This window comes from Diachasmimorpha longicaudata, chromosome 13 (assembly GCF_034640455.1).
Source record: "Diachasmimorpha longicaudata isolate KC_UGA_2023 chromosome 13, iyDiaLong2, whole genome shotgun sequence".
NCBI classification, from domain to species: domain Eukaryota; kingdom Metazoa; phylum Arthropoda; class Insecta; order Hymenoptera; family Braconidae; genus Diachasmimorpha; species Diachasmimorpha longicaudata.
In genome coordinates, this window is record NC_087237.1 from 3456797 (window position 1) to 3476612 (window position 19816).

The 19816-nt window shown below is 40.2% G+C and overlaps 2 protein-coding genes across 19 annotated transcripts in view; one reads left to right on the forward strand and one right to left on the reverse strand.

Moving 5' to 3' along the window:
• The window catches only part of LOC135168413 (agrin-like), a 256515-nt gene that overhangs the window by 86259 nt on the left and 150440 nt on the right, over nt 1-19816 (reverse strand). For 14 of the 18 annotated variants that reach the window (XM_064132568.1, XM_064132558.1, XM_064132556.1 and 11 more), the window contains one exon: nt 8502-8534. The exons of the other annotated variants lie outside the window; for them this stretch is intronic. In XM_064132568.1, coding sequence (XP_063988638.1) covers nt 8502-8534 — 33 coding nt within the window. The remainder of the gene's footprint in view (nt 1-8501; nt 8535-19816) is intronic. 18 annotated transcript variants of the gene reach the window in all.
• On the forward strand, nt 18123-19720 carry LOC135168910 (TD and POZ domain-containing protein 3-like). The gene is made up of 2 exons (XM_064133523.1): nt 18123-18224; nt 18330-19720. Exon 2 carries the CDS (start codon nt 18349-18351, stop codon nt 19495-19497), a length of 1149 nt encoding a protein of 382 aa, XP_063989593.1. The 5' UTR covers nt 18123-18224; nt 18330-18348; the 3' UTR covers nt 19498-19720.

Sequence of the window (19816 nt, forward strand, 5' to 3'; positions counted from 1 at the left end):
GCCCTTATCCCCTGTTATCCATGCACACTGGGTGCTACGGTCTTACTTAAAGCCACTGTATCGGGGCCTGGAGGGGGAGGCGGCTACGAGGGGCTATACAACCCTCCGAGATTGTGGCTGAGTTGTAATGAATATTTAAGGGATGAGTACCGGGAGTTTTTAAAGTCCCGGGCTAACGGAGTGAGATAGCTATGGTACCACGTCATCTCAAATACTGCACTCTAATCGATCGGAATTGGAATTGATTAAATTTCCGGTACAAAATCCGGATTAATCTGGAGAAATATTCAGGAAAAATTACGCATCGTTTCCAGGATTCTGGAGTGAAATACGATTGTCGGGAATTTGACGGAAATGCCACGAAATTATTCCTGAAAATTTCGTAATTTTTGGCTGTATCGACTGTGAAAATTACGATACCGTCGTCTAAAATTTCCCAATCGATTCCGTAATCGGTGAGTGAACCGCCAGTTCCGGAATTTTTACGGAACATTTCGCGTCGCGGGAATAATGTCTCTCGAATCCTGGTAATTCACAACAACATTCATTCCGCGTAATGCAAAATTTTGGTAACCGAGAACTCCTGAGACATTTATCAAGCAACTTTACTGAATACAAGTACACAAGACCCGTACCAGAGAGGTCCTTGTCCCATGCAAATTCGATTTCACAAGTTCGATGTACAAACGCGAACAACACCACGCCGGGGCTGCACCGCCTCTCCACCGTCGTCCGGTGGATTTTCGTTTCTGGTAACTGGGTAGCCACCACTGTACGTCATCTTTAGTACACGGATATACAGAACCACGAGCATCTACATCCATACACACATTTATATATCCATTCTATGTGGATATGTACGAGTGGTGAATGCGAATTTGCAGAACTACTTGAAATTCTCGGGGCACAATTCAGGGCGGAGGGGGTGAGAAGAGGAGGGGGAGGTGGAGGCGCGTGTGCCGGGGGTGAAATTGAAAACTCGATTTTCCTTCAAGACTCGCATTCCGGCAGATAAGACGAGTGCTAAATCATTCGGATGAGGTTTTGACTGAGGTCAGCGATTTAGAAGAAAAGAAACGTTTTTCGAGTTCAACACTTCGTGCGTTGATAGAAGAATTTAGTTTTGCAATATAAGAAAAAAAAGTTTCCAAGACGATGTGATTTCTGATGGATTTTTTTATTCATCTCGTGGACGATTTTCGTGGATAGTAACGGCGATAATTTTCCTATAACGGTTAATTTAGCGACATTTCGACCCGATTCCCTTCAGGAATTCATACATAACATTTAGATCAACTCTACCGGTGAAAATCGGTCGAACTGACTGAAAAATTCAGCAGCAATCATGGAGCACTTCACAAATGGAAAATACTCCACCGGAATTTTTCGTTTTGTTGCCTTCCGCATGCAATTACGCACCGCTAATGAACGAAAATTGGGAGTGGAAGATTGAAAATTTTGTGGTGACACGAACGGACCATTACGATCGCCCATGTGGTTCGAAAAAAGTAGAGATCTGCGATAAACAAAAACAATTCAGCTCCGTTGAGTCGAAACTGTTCGTACTTTTCCATTGGAAAACTATCTTCATTATGCAATTACCCAGTGTACCCCGAAAAAATTATCCCTCCAGCTTCATACACTCGAACTTCATAAAATAGAAATGGGAGCAGGAAAAGGGCATTAACGGCTAATGAAAGTCAAGTGACAAACAGCTGGTGTGAAGAGGAAATCCCGTCGTTCAATCTCGCGTGACAGAATTTCAAGGAACGAGGGGTAAGGGCTCATCGGTGTACGGTTGATACCGATACAGTGTTCACGGACGTCACTTTACGGAGATGCCAGGCGTACTCGTAAATCCAACTGGCATCACCTAGAAATTATTTCCATATAGATTCCATCGTGACCTCGCAAAAGTCAACTGGCGAATACTGGACATGATTTATCTGTATGACTGTTGCCACCTGTGTGTGTCAAGCGCTATTTACGATCTTCGGATCATTACACGAGGAGAAAATAAAATAATTTTTTACTGTGGGAATATGAACATTCTTAACGTGAAATATAGACCACTAGGGTAGAGCCATATGGAAAGAAAATAAGTCGCAAGAATTTACCCGACAATTTCGGTAATTTAGGAGCGAAGTATCGACGAGAAAATATTGAATTTTCATTTGTCAAACGTCGGGAATTATAACTTGACATCGAAATAATTAAATCCCCCCGATTAAATATCATCAAAACCCACCTGATTGCTTCAAACTCCACAACTCCACCTTTCGCCAAACTCCAACTTACACCGGTCTGATTCAACAAGGGCCGTCCTCACTATGTAAATTCGAAAAGTACACATCACACACCCACATCCCCGGTACTTTCAATGAACCTTGAATTTCGTATTTGGCTGGTCGGCCTTTATAACTCCATCCTCACTGTATAATGTACCAAGTCAGCATTAGTTATGACACGAACGCCAAACGCTCCTGGCCAGGGGCGGAATGACGTGGCGTCCGCAACAAAAAGGCGAACGTATCGAGATAAATAGTCGAAACATTCGGGGCAAATAGCTGAACTGACAAACCGGTTGAATCCAATTTCCAATGAATTCGGGCATTCGTTTAATAGTTGAATTCCCTTTAACAAACTTATTTGTGGTCCTGCAGCTTTCGAACGTTATGGACTGTTATTTGTCAATATTTGACGGTAAAGCGATCGCTGTTCAGCGGCCATTTGGGGTAATGGGTAGTCCTAGTCAGATTGACCGGATCCAAATCAGTTGTTGATTAATCCCCTGGATAACGACCTGGTGAAGGAAATTCCGTATTTTTAGACAACTTCCCTTGAATTAAATGACCTCCTTTTTGCGAGCTCCTTTGAGCCGTGTCCATGGCTATGGTTATTCCTTCCTGGCAGATCAAATGGAACGAGTCTCCATGGGGTAAGGTACAACTTGTCCCATCAGTAGTGTTACGCAGCTTCATATTGCCACGAGGAGAAAATTCAATGATCACAATTGCATCGCATTCTCTCCAAAACAGAACAATATTCCAGTGTTTCCGGTATGGAATAGCGGGCTTCCATTTCATAATTGAAATTCTCCACTGTTTCTTCTACGACATGCATAGACTCATCCCGTCTCCCCCACACACAGACATAATCTTTGAGGTTGGTGAAAGTTTTGCGATAAAATTCCCTATGGCAAAGTGCGCTCAGAGAGAAGTCTTCTTCTGTTGCTTGTTAACTCGTTTCCTTTGTTCCATCTCATTTTCCGCTTATTCATTCAATATCGCAACTCTGCTGTGAGACAGGGTGCATTTACTCGGGAAATTATCGTTTGGAGTGGATGGTGTACCACGATAATCCCATTTTTATTCATAATTCTATGACGTTTCCGGTTTATCGCGCTTTCGTCCGCTTTCTCCTGCGGCAATTTGACATTTCGAAGAGGAGGTGGATGACTTTATCACACCGTTTTAAAACAATTTGCAACGACATTTGAAAGAACGACTTTCCCTATATTTAACATCAACCGAATGATGCTGTCACATGAAGAGAAATATTCAATAAAAATTACGTATCCGCTATATTTTTTAACTAAATTATCTCGAAAAATTTGCCAGTTCCAGATTGTACCCCGTCGGTAAAGTAATTCTTACCCTGTCGATAGAGGGCTTATCAAAAATGTTTCTCCGTGGACTTTTAATCCTCTCAATATTTCTGATATCGACGGAAAACGCCAATTACTACACGTCAGCCTCTGAATTCCCGACAATAGAATAATTCAATATCGAGAAATGACAAAAATGTAAATGTAATTAAACCATAACACAGACGATACCCGGATCAATACCCAAAATGGTGGTATGGAATCTCTGACGTTCTTTGAAATTCACAACGCAGCGAACTCGCGCCGCGGAAAAGGGGGGGAGGGAGACGTACGACAGAAGATGGCGTACATATAAATCGAGTAACTTAAGTCAGTATAATGGACTATCGATTCTTGGAGGGCTAGCGTCGTGTTCCACGGTTGTATGCAACCGTCGGGGCGTTTATTTACTGGAAAATTAACCGTAAGTCAATGCCCGTCGTGAGAGACGCTGGATTAGGAGGAATCGCTTCTCTGATGGCGTTTCTCGTGAAAATGTCACGATTTCTCTTCCTCACTGTTTCATTCTCGGGTTTATTCAACTCTCGCTTCGCACTGGATTTTTTCCATTAATTTCTCTTCGGATGGAAAAAAAGAATGAATTCTTCTGGACCATCAGTTACCTTATATCGTTAATTTTTTCAATATAAAAAATTGTGATGATCGATAACAAAAAACGCTCCACATTTTTTTTTAATAGAGAAAAATTCGGCAATTATTTTCTCCGTTTGCGATGGGCTAAAAATTTGAATGATGGAAGTAAACCATTCAAATCCTCCAATAGTACCATCCGTTTTAAATTCCTCCCCAGAATGAACTGGGTTCAAAAACCCCATCACCAGTGCAGATAAACCAGAATAATTTTTTTCATTCAATAAAAATCGTAGCCCATTGTAACGAGAAAAAATATCAGATTTCCGTATCTAGCGGATTGAATTTTATCATTATTTCAAACTCATCTGTAATATCGAGTGGGGATATTGCAAAATTTATCAATACTCCGTGATGTAATCACGCTGTCACGAGTGAATTTTCCGTGAAAAGCCCAGCGGCAGTGAATATCGACGGAATAAAAAGACTAGAGCCCATTGAATATCGATTTCTCCTTATTCGCGTAACAAGTATCGAGCTCTTCATCTCCATCTCTTTCGCAGTGTACTCCCCCAGATTACTTATTTTGTGATGTTGGTACACGGAGAAGGCAGCTCGCTTTGGCAGCACGATCACAACATTATTTTTCCCATTCAGTGGCATTTACATTTACCATGAAACCGTTCTAAGATTGAAATATGCATCGCTACAGGAGGAGTTCCAAGGAGATGGGATATTTCTTGGAGATGTAGCATGAGCGCAGGTAAACGGAGAAAACAAATTTCAGAATTTTTCCGGGGCTAGAAGCTAGAAAACAACACGCGTGTGAATAACCCGGAGCCCTAAATAATCTATATAATATATAATATATAATTTTGAAGCATAAAAAGTACCGGATTCAACTTTTTTTCCGTTTTAATGAATCAATGAAAGGGAATGTGCCCCCATAAACCAGCAGAATGATGAAATGATACTACCCAACAACATAAACCTTTATCTCTGCATAAAAACCCTATAACAACTCCCAATGACAGAATATTTCTCTCCCCCATGAATCCTTAACACCACAATCAACTAATGGGTATGAAACACTCATTACTCCCAAATGTAAACTTTGTCTTATCCGGGGAAAATTTCATGAATTAATTGAATACAGCATAATGGCACCGTCACACGAGAGTGTGGACGTAGCACTCACGGAAAACAAAATAAACCGTTGGCATTAATCGAATTCATCAGGAAAATCGTGGGAGACATGGCACCCCCTGACGGTGAGTTTGAATAATTTTCAAGCGTCGGTCGACTGTAGCACCGGTGACCATTTCACCACCGAGAGTATACATATATATTTGAAAACTCGAAACTGTACCAGGAGGGGGATGGGACGGGTGAGGGGGGTGAGTAAACTAGCCAGACCTCACGAAAAAGGGAGGGCCAGGGCGAGAGGTAGACTTGATTGTCAGTGACGAATCGAATTAAATGGCAGAAAAGGGCGGGGTAGCGGGAATTCATTCGAGCCACGAGTCGATTAGCTCGAATCAAGTTTTCCGACTGCAAGAGCTTCAGTCGGAGGGATAGTTAGCGGAGTGAATCTGTCAGCGGAAACTTTGTTCACAGGAAAATTTCCTTTTTTCCTCGTTTATGGATAATTTTCATTGAATTTCTTGCGAAAATTAATGTCAGCGAAAGCTGGCGAATTAATTTCATGGGAATTTGTTTCGGGGGTAGTTTAAATTGATGTTAAATTGTTAAATGATGAGTCGGTGGGGAAAAATCAGCGAGAAATATCAGAAAAATGTTGTGCCATAAACGATCGAGATTATTATAAACATTCTGGCCCCCAATCGATTATTCCATTTAATTAAAAATTCCATCTGTTTACACACATAACTCCCTTTCCCCGTTATCGTGTAATCAATCAGTTAATATAAATGTGAAGCATATGCCATGAATAAAAAATGGCAATAAATATTCTGTCAAACCGACCGTCAGGAATCGCATTGCCGCTTCCACCAACATTGACGCAATAAAAAAATAATGAAATAAAATTCCACATGTGACTGAAATAGAGTAACTTGTCGATTTCCGTGACATCTATGTCCGATAGCTGAGAAAAAACGTGCAAGTCACGTATACTTTTTTTTTCTCCGACATTTTATTTTTCCATCTGTCAATATGTCGAGTATGGTGGACCAATGTTCCCGCCGGTCAGGTGGGAAATGCCATGGCGAGCTAATTGATTCCCACTAATTGATTCCTTTCGCTGGAGCCCGTGAAAGGAGAGAGAAAAAAGAAAAGATGGGATGAATTAACGGAAAGCAAATAATCACTGTGTGCTCTTGACTCACACACGTAACTCCGCCGAGTATTTCAATAATGGACAAGGATAGCCGGATCGTATTTTCCCGATCAACATTTCCCGAAGAAAATGTCTCAGGGAAAATTTTTCCTCCAAAGAAATCTCTTCAGGAAAATTTTTGTCCACATTTTTTCTCTCTTCTTTCAACTTTGTTATTAAATATTTGGATTGGCTCATTAATTTACGCAATTTAGTTATTTGCATTTCCCGTCATTTGACATTTTCCGTGACTAGATCAGGTTCCTATTCTTGATTTTTTTTTTCGTTCATTAAATTTCCTGGTTTTACTTTATAGTTTGTTTTTCTCGTCTGGTTTCCTTTTTTTATGGTGGCTCATGAAGTTTGTGATGCGGAGGATTTTTTCCGGAAAGACAAATCACTAGATTCATAGAGAAATACTTGTATTTGTATCTCACCCCTTTCTTCATGATATTGTATTATTCGCAAAGAGTTAATCCCAGTTTCAGTACATGGACTCGTAGAATCCACTCTCAACGATTTGAAATCGTGATTCCTGTACTTTCCCCCTTCCACCAGATGGAGAAATAGCCAGTGAGAGAGAGGGCACATCGTTTTGCAATGTAGATTGAAAAAGCAGTCCCATTATAAATAATTTAAATGCATTGCTTTTGGAACAAAACAAAAAGAACGAGAGAAACAGAATAAAGGGACCAAGACAATTTTACGCGGAAGCAAATGCAAGAGTTGCCAGCACTTTATTTCATCCTTTTTGTTCGGTATTTTTTTTTCTGTCAGTCCAACTCTACTTTTATTACGCAAAACTGGAGTGTAGAAGCGAGAATGAAATGGGGAGAGATATGACTGGACGGCATCTGAATTCTGCTTTCATTAATTAACGGAAGTACATTAAGAGCGCTGTTGGATATCATTATGACGGGGATGGGGAAAGTGTTAATTAACTAAAATGGCATATGGAGATGAGAATATTTTTTGGCTGAGGAATGAGTTTTATCGACATCATCCGCGGAATATTATATCACGGGGTTTGGATATTTGACCGGAATTATGAGCCGACTCACTGTTGTCTGGCAGAACAAGGACCTCATCTACTCACACTTCACAATTAGTTGGTTTCGTTGGATGAGATCATCCTCAAATGTAAAAATTCAACTGTAAGTCTCTCACATATCCAGCGGCACATTCGAACAATCACTGAATTCCCGGGAACTCATCCCTACCCCTCAGTGTCAGACTCATTTCAACCTTCACACTTTTTCCCATCGTCCCCCATCGACACGACTGATTTCCTCAGTTACCTTCTTTATATATAAATGGACTCCCTTTTTTTGGTCCCCATCTACGGCAAGTATCATGGATACAGAGGAACGTGCCGCCGGGATTACACCTGCGGAGCCTAATCAGTCGGATTGCTTGCAATTCGCCGCTCTTATCTACTCTCATCCCCTTCAACTCCCACCCGTTCACACTCCCCACGATTCCTCCGAGTTTTCCTCCCTCTCTTTTTTTTCCTGTACTCTCACCCTCCGATTCTCTCTACCTTTTACTATCGAACTGATCGTATCGCGGATACTAGCTCTCAAGATTGAGTCTTTCTCGATAAAGTTAACTGAGTCGGGTATGATTGAATGAGTTCGTTAATTGATTGTCAATTACGTCAACAAAAGAAATTGTCGATGCACTTGTCATCGAAATCCAATCACAGAGGGACAGCTCGTTAGTGTCTTCGCGTTGGTTATTTCATAGAAAATATTCAGAAGTCAATAGACATGCAGACGATTTGTCATTCACTGTAAAAAGTATTTTCCCACGTCCTTGATGATTGCATCTGATTGATTATGAATGATAAATAACAGTGACGGTACTGTGGGGGCTTTATTTTTACAGTGAATAATGGATTATGTGTTAGAATTTGAAAAAACTCACCCTGATTATTACTGGCGAAATTTTGATCCTTACCTGGAACAGAATAAACACACAATTATAAATACCACTTGATAAATAAACATGAGCTTTTGTTGTTGGGGGGCTTTTACGTGATTCACGGGAACTTTTGTAATCCTCTTGGTGATAGTTTACCAGCACAGACTGGATACAATTGTTTGCGGATAATGAAGAGTTTCCGCTTGGAGCACGTTTTCAGTTTGTGTGACGTTCGCTTTTACACGTGTGTATTTACAGTGTTAATGGGGGAATTTCATGATGTGTGAAACATGGAGGTTGTGAAATTGGGGTGGCGAATGCTTGAATGATCAATTGGTAGATTGTGACAGTCAGTTTTCCAGTCGAATTTGGGAATTGAGGTTTTTAAGTTCGATGGTGGCGGCTCCAAATTATCATATCAACTATTTCTCGGTCATATTTAATGTCAATGTGAGATTCCAAGGGAGGAATTGATGGCCCTATCGATCGAACTGAAACAGTTCTTCTGACAAGTACCTTCATCGAAATTTCATCCTGTCCACATTTCAAGAGTGGATACTTCCGTCGAATTCCAATATAATTAGTAGTAATGGTCTTGACGTTGGATCGCCAACAGATGTTAAAGTAAACAACGAAGAGTGCCTTCGGTATCGAGATGAATTTTTTCCCTGCAACCTCGGTCTATCCCAGCACTTCTCTAACTCACTCGAAATACCCAAGACCACTTCAGTCTCCTCGAGCGTATTTTTTAGCCCATTTAATGCCCACCCGCCTTCCCGGAGCAAATATTCTCCGCGCCCGGCAATCTCCAAAAATCCGGGTGATCGATCTGCACGTTGCCTGCATCCATACATCAAAGACGATAAGATCAATGAAGAAATTTGCTGAGAGGATTTGTCAATGGGAAAACCAGAAATTCTGCAAACGGAGAAATGAAGCGTTTTGTCGCGATTAAGACGGATACAGTGGTCCGTAATAAGGAGGAAGGGACGATTGGAGAAGTAGTACGAATACGTCTGATGTCTGACAACGGTGGAATGCTCTCAGACTTTGAACTTTGATCATGAGAAAAAAATTCTACGAGCAGATCAAAGCCTTTGCGATTCTTCTACACGTTTATCATGTTATCTCGAGATTTTAGAGTGTACACTATTTCAGTATTGATTCAATTTTCAATGTGTTAGAGGCTTCAGTAGTAAACTAAGGATTATTCATTCCATAATATTCTAGGAATATGGATATTCCTCTTGAATCAACACCAACTCATTAACTGTAAATCACAGGATTGATTTACTGAATCCGAGAGAAGTTTATTTTAGATTCCACATTTTCGCTATTCGAGTTTGTTGAACAATTTAAACAATTCTATATTTCAAAAGTTCGACTGGATAACTTGAAGAGAGAGTCTGGATTGTATTCACAGTTCTTCGGGAAAATAGTTAACGAAATTAAAACACAATTCAGGGCTCCGAAAAGAGTTTGGATTGTATTCACAGTTGTCTCGCGTAGACGGTTCAATTTACTGCTTTCGAAGTCTTACTTTCTACGAAGTAATTTCGTCTCAAAGTTGCAGTAACTCAATTTGATTTCGCGGATTAAGCTTTTAGATAAGGCTCAATACTTAACGCTCGTTCAATCGGCGCCGCCATATTCACTAGAATTAACACGACAATTTCCCCGTGAAAATCGTCAAGGAACTAGCCCTCAATTTTTTCACTGACTAAACCGCCTAATTTACGTTGGATATTGGAGAAAATTGATGCCAATAATGAAGAGCATTTGATGAAATGCTTGTAATTATCAAAGTAATCGAAAAACGGTTGAATTATCGACTCAACCAATTTCACGCGTACCGTTAATACTGTTTTACACTTCTTTATTGAATCTCTCTGGAACTAGGAAACTTCTTGAAGGAGATGAATCCTTCCCAACACTCGATCCTTCCAGGAGGAGAACGAGGAACGAGGGATTTCGATAACGCTTGTGATTTGGACTTGTGCAGTATGAGATTTCGGTCAGGAACGGGCTATCAGAAGTTTTTGGTGTGATTGACCAGCGAAGGTGATGCAATGAAGATTGATGCTCTATGTTTATTGTGAAAATACGATCTCGAGGACAAAGTTGTCCAGGTCAGTTCATCCATTGACACGTAATTATCGCAATCTCTCATCTATGAAATGACTGGAATTATACATTAGTCTTTAACGTCATCAAAGGAATTTACAAGCCATCTGCGAGAGCCGGTTCCTGGTTATGGGGATCGTCGTGGGGAGTATTGGCGACTGAGAAACGAGAGACGAATGAGAAAAGTAGGTACATAGCAAGCATCCATGTACCAAGGGCTGAATGCCGACTTCTACATGGATCTCTCTACGTATATATGTATTTGGCTCGTGTATGTGCACACCTACGTACACTCTGGTAATATAGTTGGCGACTCGATGAAAAATTGAATGTCTTCGACGTCCATTGTTCCCCGTGCATTGGCCAGAACTTTCTCCTTTAAAAGAAAAATGAGAAAAAGAGGAAAAAGGTAGAAAAAGGTCGAGGAAGTAAAAAGGACGAGTGAGTGAAGAAGACTAAAGTGATATCCAAGAAGAATTCCCTTGCTTCCAGCAATTGATATTGAACGGCGTTATTATATTTATAGAGCCAATGGTAACTCATCCCTGGTGAATAAAACATATACTCTGCTATCTTGAGAACTGAATTGCTGAGTGAGGGGTTCAATACAACGAATATCACATGACAGATTTCAATTGTTTTGTTGTCAATTTTCCGGGAGAATGCTGAGTCATTCGATTTGAATTTGAGTAGAAGCCGAAACAGTGGATAGAATTTGAAAAGTGTAAGTTTATTGTGAGGGACATTTTCTTTGGGTACCTTAATTAGGTTTGACGCCGTCAATTACTAAAATATTTTATCAATGAATTGTTGATCGAAATGTCTAGTGGGGAAAAATCGATATCCTTAATGATAATAAGTGTATACTCCCACGACAGAACTGCCCAAATTGTCTCCCCTCTCCATAGATAATTATTGACGAGTATCTGCTATACCGCACAGTCCGGCGTGAGCCTTTAAATTGTTTGAATAACGCAAAGAACCCCTTACAAATGAAGGTTTTTGGGGGCTTCGAACGCTGATCAGTCCAGCGGAAACTGCCTCAGAAAATGATTTTCGGTCGCTATGAAATCTTCTATAAAAAATCAGATATATTTTTCATGCTGAGCCGTCCTAGGGTTTTCGCCAAATAGTCTGTCAATTTGATTGGAGTGAGCTTTGTCGTCCCTTCCAATTCGATTTGCATACCAAGTGGTCAAAGTCCTGCCAAGAGGCTGGCACTTTAAATATGTAATAAGCCATTCCACCAATTTACGAGCATTAAGAAGAATGGGATGATGTCATCATGAGAAGGTGATTTCGAATCACAACTTGATAATGGAAGTCATCATCTCGTTTCATCTGCTTCTTTACGAGGCGCGTGATGTTGCGATGGAATGTCGGCTCAAGATAAAAAAGACACCGTCAAAGGAAACTGAAGATGAAGAGATATACGTGAGAGCAAAGTGTGTGGTGAATGAAAGCAGACGATTGGATATATTGCAGGTGGATGGGAGTCAGCACAGACGTGCTTCGTAGAGGGTGAAAGTTATTCGATAAACTTACATTCGAAAGGGGGATAAGAAATCCATACTGATCGGTGAGGTGAATACGCGTGTGTACGATATACCGCGAAGTGAAGTGAGCGAAACAAATTTATGAACGATGGGAAATAATATATCTCGGGATGTGAGTGTGTCGGTGTAGGTGAAAAGGGGGCAATATTGAATTTACAGATATCACTTTGTTTCCTCTCGTTTCGGTGAATCTCGTAATGTTTTTCTATATCCTGACGATGGATTTTATGGTGGTGTATAAACAAGTGTTCTGAGGTGTTAAAAATCTGGTGATTTTTGAGAGAAAATTTTGGAAAAAACGTTAAAATATTTTTTGAATTTCTGAAAGACAATTCACAGACACGTGATGATATCTTCATTAGTATCTTCCTGACCTCCCCAAGCCCTTTTTATTTCTATTACGCTCATAATTCCCACACTCGTCATATTATCAGAATTCTATCATCAAACATCGGAAAAACTTTAATGAACTTCTGCAACTGGAAAACCGATTTCCTTCACAAATAAAAATAAATGTCGTGCTCTTCTCTCATGCGCAATTTTTTCTCCCACGAACCGATTATTACCGCAATGTTCCTGGCTATCAAGGAAAATCAAATAGCTCCCCACAAAGTGGGTACTCGCGTCGTGCAATTACTTTCAAATAAAACGCAGGAGGGGGTGAAGGGGTGGGGGATTTATTCGTAGGGTTGAAAAGAGTATTTCGCCTCACCATCGAGACAGTTCAAAGACTAATGGAAAAAACATTGCGGTGGCGAGGTCAGTCTCACCCTTTCGTCACATCGATCCCTTACAGTTAACCGGAAGTACCTATGTTCATGAGGTAAAACCCCAGCCCCTGAGCCCAATAATTTCCAATTTTTTTTTCTCACCCCTTGGATTTTTAGTTTCCATATTCTCTTCCAAGCTATTCTCACCTACCCCTGGCACATCGTCAGTGCGATCCTGTATTTCTGTGCGCGGCACGTACCTCTCTTCAGCTTAAAAAATTGCCACAAGACTGCGCTCACGATGTTCTAGGGGTATGTACTGGGAGGCAATGAGGTGAGTTTCCGTTCTCTTTCACACGGGGAAAGGGGAAAAAATGCTTTTTCCCTCAAATTATTTTTCCACGAGATATCCCGGAGTTTCTTTCCCTCCGGGAGAGACTTGTAAACGCACAATGAGGATATTCGCAGGATACAAATCGTATTTTTCACTCAATTTTTATCACACAAACGGAAATTGAATGGGGCGAAAGGGGAGTTGATGAAATATTCACTTGAGGCTTGTGCGGTCTCGGGGATGATAAATTCAGTTGTGGGGGTGCAGTGCTCTGTGAATTGTCGGGATAGAATTTTTAAGGAGTGACGAAAATTTTATTGCCATGATTCAGCTATTTTCAGGTGATTGAAATTGATTGAATGCATTCGTAAATTATTCTCATCCACATAGAAAAAATATAGAATTAGAATTGCAATATGAACTTTTCCGTTCAACCCCTGCAGAGTAGTGACTGAATCATGAGCAGTAAATTTAAGTATTCAAGATGGATTTATTCTGAACGTCAATCTTCGGTAAATAAAAACTTAGAAATCACCCCCGCCCTTAAAAAACTCCTCGACGTTTCCCCTGCAATTAATCCACAACAATTTTTTGTAGCATTACCCAACATGTTGCAACTATACCCTTTCATGTTTCCGGAAGCCACTAAGCGGCGAATAATCGTCCCAACCCCGTCGGTTTATCCTCTTTGTTTTCAGTACTCCCCTCCAACAAACAATGCGGTCTCCCAGTGCGCGTCTGACCCATGCGCGAGTACTACTACTTGAAATTTATGACGGAGTGAAACCAACCGGTGAAAAAAAATATCCCAAAATTAAACTGGAGAAAAAATAACCGGGAAATTATTGCGTCAATTCGCTTCGGTTCACGTAGGCAGGGAAAATACAGTCCTGCGGTTACCATCAGGAGATTTGCTTCTCCGGAAATTCAACGTGAAGTTACAGGGGCCGGGGTTGTGGGAGGGGCCGCCTGAGGATACATGAGAACTTGTTCACACACATCCGCATCCACATCGCAAGCGCCCCCAGGATCTCGAGGTAAGGAAGGTTTATTATATTTAGTGAGTGCAAACAGTAGTTCCTGGCAATTCAAGACTATGTGAATGCGCGCGACATGAAACAGACCGTCTCACTGGTAGCGAGACGGCCAGATCTTCCCTTAATACTGGTCCCCTTAAGTATCCCCCTTATTGTCCTAGGGGTGACAGAGGGTTTGAATTTTCGTAATGACGGGACACGCATCGAGTGCAGAGAACTACTCAGGAAAAATTAGTGAAGTTGATGTAGTTTTTCGCGTGGAAAAATTTTTTTGCTGAAGAATTTTTTCCCTAAATATCCAGAAAAATCATCGAAGACCCTTCGGAGGACCTCTCTAGTGATCTAGTAAATTGTTTTGAAGATTTTTACGAGATCCTTGACTAACAAAAAAAAATCCCAGTCAACTCGACGCGAGAATTATTTGTGATTAGTCGGATAAAAAATATCTGGTTTTGGAATATCTTCCAGAAATCATTAGCAGACTCTCCCCCATCATCCCTCATATGACAAATAATTTGAAAACCTATTGGAAGATAACTTCCACTGAAACTTCCAATCCTTCATTCTTCATTATTATTATTCTGACTAATATATCCCGAAGTTGGACCAGAGATATAAAATTATTCGTCTGGAAAAATATTATCGATATTCCACTGGAGGTGACGGGTAAGGTGTCGGGGTGGTGGGGTGACACAAGGGGGTGGGATGTTACCGTGAAGAATGGAGTTAAAGGTGGAATGCACGCCGCGATATTCAAATGAGTCAATAACCCCGATTTTCCCCAGTTTTTTTCAATTAAATTCAATCCTACTTTGGTTTTCTGGCAGTCTGCCGTATCAACAAACGGAGTAATAACGTTTTCACGGTGGCATACTTGCCCCAGAGTTTCCAGATATTAAAAAAATAATCTCCCGCGGGAAAATGACGAGAGCTAGGGGGACTGTTGTGTCGATGATTGCGATAGATTCATCGATTCTAGGTGAGTATCCGGCGAGTTTTATTGTTGTTCCGCGGGGTGGAAAGGGGGAGGAGAAGTGGATATTACGAGGGCTCTCGGTAATCCCCCGAATGATATCTTCTTTTTTAATATGGGGGCTGGATAGTTATGGGGGACGTATTCAGCTGGTTTTGATGTTCATGTGACTTGATTGAGTTTAAGAATCACTGGACACATTGGACTCTTCAATTCTGATGTTGACTGTATTTTAATAAATTATAGTCAAACGAGAATACAGTGACTCGCAATCATTATCATTCTATTTTATAATAAACACTGATTAAGCTAATGGTGGAAAGAAAATTTATCACAGTAATAATTATAACTTTTTAAATGCAATTCTTCATCGAGAAAGTTTTAATTACCTTCAACTTCATGAAGAAATAATTACAACTCTGGGATTTTTACTTTGCATGAACATTTTTGGAGATCACTTTGTTGCATTTACATTTACTCCCTTTGTTGTTACTTTTTTTTTCTTTAGAAAATGATTGTACTAGCGGAGGGCAAGAGTTTTTATTGGAGTGTGTGTGTATTATACAACAGTCCGCGTGCACTGTTCTCAACGAGCCTCGGGTATACATGTTATACCCTCCTTTATCCTCTTTCAAACCCCCTCATCCTTCCATCCCAGTGTTTTCCCTCGGCTATTAATAGGAAAAGTTTGCTTTTATCTTTTAAACGCTTCGCAACATTGCTAATTTCTCGCATACGAGTCCACCCCACTTCGTGATGTAGAGGATGTTTTCAAATTGTTTAAAATCCAGGGGGAGGGTTTGTTAATGAATTCTGGAAATATCTAAATTAATTCAATATGGCGAGCTCCAAGAAGAATTAGAGATAAACTACAAGAATGCCCAGAGAATGATTAAATATAATTAGCAATTGTGGAGTTGATCGTACCAATTTTTATTTAACATTAGAGAAATACAGAACAGAAGGTACATTTTTAATGCATATAATGCCATGGTGAATTGTGAGATTAAATTGACAATAACATTGCTGAATTATTATTCGAAATCGAGGCTTCGATAGAAAGCCTTTCCCATTTTTTTTAAAAACATTTCAAGTGAAAAACAATTTAGTATTTCTCGCAATCCATCCGCTGGATTAAAATTTATCTCTAATGAAGTGTTTTTTTGATGTCAGGCATATCGCCCGTTAAATCTCACTAATAATGTTTTTAAAAACCACTTCAAATCCCTCTGCTCCATTATATACAATTAACCTCCTCCATTTCAACGATTTCGCATTTAAATAAACGCTTAATCCTCGAATGAAAAGTGATTATCCCGGATCTAGTGGTCTAATCACTCCATGAATGTTTAAAAATATTCGAACAATTTCGTATACGAAACGATGTGAATTTCTCCACAGGCATTCGGGAAATAAACCATCGGTGGAGCTAGAGAGAATTGTTCAATTATTTTAATTACCGCGGTTAGCCCCGTTAACAGAAGTATTTGAGTGATTGATTTCATCTCGAGTTTCCATCTTATCACTGGGATATTTCTTACCTTTGATATGTCTTCTCTCCTTCGAGGGAGAGTTATTCAGTCCCAATGGTCATATTCGGTTGGTTTCACGATTAAATTAAAAAATCATCTCTCCGAATTCGATGGAAAGTTATTCGATAATTTTTCAATCGTGAAAATTATTTCATTTATTTTAGAATGAACAATCTCGTACCTCAATCAAGATTTTCAATTTCAATTTAATCACAATATATTTTATCAATTTATGAGGTATAATATCCTCGGAATTATATGAATTTTCATGGAGACTGGAATCACTCCCTTCAATTAATTCTGCGTACCCTAATTTTCATCATGTTAATAATTTCCAATAATTACCTTTGATATGAGAATCTATCATGAAAAACTCACTACAAAAACCCGAATTTTCTCATTTTTTAGTTTAATCTCACTGAGAACAAGTTATCCCTGGAAATCACCGCTGACATTTTCTCCAATAAAATCCTCGAAAAGTATTCAAATAATCCGGAGTAATTATTAAACATTTCGTGCCCCAAATGCATTCCCTTTTAATACTCGTGTAATCATAATCCACTGGACTATTCATCCCCAACCCATATACCTCCCTCCCCTGGGTTTATTGATCGGTGTCCAAGACGAGGTCGTAAATCATTTATTAACCCCACAAGGGCGATTACGTGAAATAATTAGTTGAACAGTAAATTGTGTACTATGAAGGTCGCATGATGCTGCCATGTAACTATTTTAATAACACATCCCAATGGCCGGAGTAATAGACAATACAGGTCTGGGTTAGGTGGAGCTGGAAATGAGAAGGAAGTGGGCATTGTCGAGTGGTTGGGAACAAGAAGACGCGGGGAGGGAATGGAAAGTTGGTGATTCTCGGCTGTTAGCTGGCCTGTTATCAGGGAAGACAGAAATTTCAAGAAACTTTGTTATTTGTTGTAGACTCGGATGTTGGGAATTTGTATGTTTAGTTGAGTTTGCAATTAGGGGTGAGTTGTCAATGTTATTTATTACCGAATTCTGAATGCTAGAGATGCAGCTGATCCGAAATTCGTAAAGATATCCTTCGATTTATATGCTCCCCACTATTAATTCAGTACCGAAGTGATAAAAAGGGGGTACGGTGACCTGTCTCTCGTTACCAGGAGAAATGAAAATTACGTGGAAAATTGTAAAATGAAATATCTATGACAGACTACTCGTCCAGAACACTACACTCCTACCACAAGCCCACACTATCAATCTTCGAGGAAATTTAATTTCCTACAAATGTAGTTTAGATAAAACTAAAGGAAAAAATTATCCCGGATAAACCAATACTCCGTTATCCGCATTGATATTTTTCCGGGTCAAATTTTCCGCCTCTCGCGGAAAGGGGTCAGTGGATAAAATGCGTACAATGCGGACCATTTGCAATGTGCAATAAATTCTCAATGCGAGCGGATGGTTGCTCCAGTGGTCTGAAGGTAAGCGATTAAAAACAATCATCCCCTGACGTTGCTAATCTTGCACCTCCATTCATCTCCAAAAGCCCAACAATAACTCCCTAAGTCAGCAATGATAACTTCCAGGACAAAAGCCGTTTCCAAAATGTCATCATCAACAATTATCGCTTCCTGTCTCTTCATCCTGCTGCCAACGATTAATTCAATCGCAGCATCAGAGCCAACATCTGTCACAACCTCAGTCCAAGTTGTCTCTGGAGTTGAAGCAGAGCATCTCGCCTACAAGTGGACAATCAAGAATGTCACTCTACATCCGCTGATCTTCGGATGCATTCGTTCGCCGGCCTTCAAGACCCAAAACGGGAATCTGAGCTTTTGGTTCAAGCTCTTCCCAGACAGCTCCACGCTAAATCATGAATATTCCAGTAAGTCAGGGACAGTTCAGCTATCCACGTATTCTCCAATGAGTGAAAATGCAACGGTCGTCGTAGACGGAAACATTGTGATGTTTCACTCCGAAGAAATAATAGCCAATGTGTCATTAGCGGGAGCACGTATCGGTCCAGGTTTCCGTGGATATAAATTTCAATATCACCCGATGAGTCCAGGCCTGAGAACATCTGCATTCAATTCTGCGTCCACAGTCACGATATATTGTAATATCGATATGCCGTTGAAGACGATTACCAAAGTGATCAGTGCCTCGAAGCCTCAAGCATCGGAACCTCAGGCATCGGATAATTCCCAAACAAAACAACTGACTCAAGATTTTCGACGGCTCCTACAGAACGAGAACTTTACCGATGTCCTCCTTGCTGCAGGAATTCATAGATTACCCGCTCACAAATTTGTTTTGGCGGCTCGAAGTCCTGTATTCGCAGATATGATAAAGCACGCGCCGCGCAATGAAAGCGATTCGCTCACACTCCGGGTTGACTACATGGAGGTGGACGAGGTGAAGGCTATGCTGGAGTACCTTTACACTGATAGCATCTCCAACCTTACTGATGTCGTAATGGTACGTGGGCTATTGGCTGCCAGTAATAGGTTCCAATTGCCAGGATTATCAACTATCTGCAAAAATGTACTGCAGAAGCGACTCAGTGTAGATACTGCTGCTAATACCTTGGTGTATGCCGATCGTTATGAGCTTGATGAATTCAAAAAGAATGTAACGGCATTCATAAAGGACCATTTCCAGGATGTGCGTAAGACAAAAGGGTACAAGCAGCTGAAGGAAGAGAGCCCTCAACTGCTGATGGAACTACTCGTTTCTATTACTGAGGGTATCTAAAAAGCTAGGAGCCACTGAACTCGTCTGTAACTAAATAGACTTACCCAATTTCCCCATTTTTTCAGTGTTTGTGCGTCAGATAAGACGACCGTTCAATTTTTTCCTCAGACTTCTTAACGCATTCGGCCACTAACTATACTTGAAGAATATTTAATTCACAAATTTAATGAAATGGTAATGATGTAATGAGAAAATTATAAAAAATATAGTTCTATAAATTAAACTTGAGTAATGAGCATTGCTTTAGCCATCTCAATTGTGAGTAATTTGTAGAGAATATTATATTTATCAGAATGCTTATCATTAAGACTGATAATGC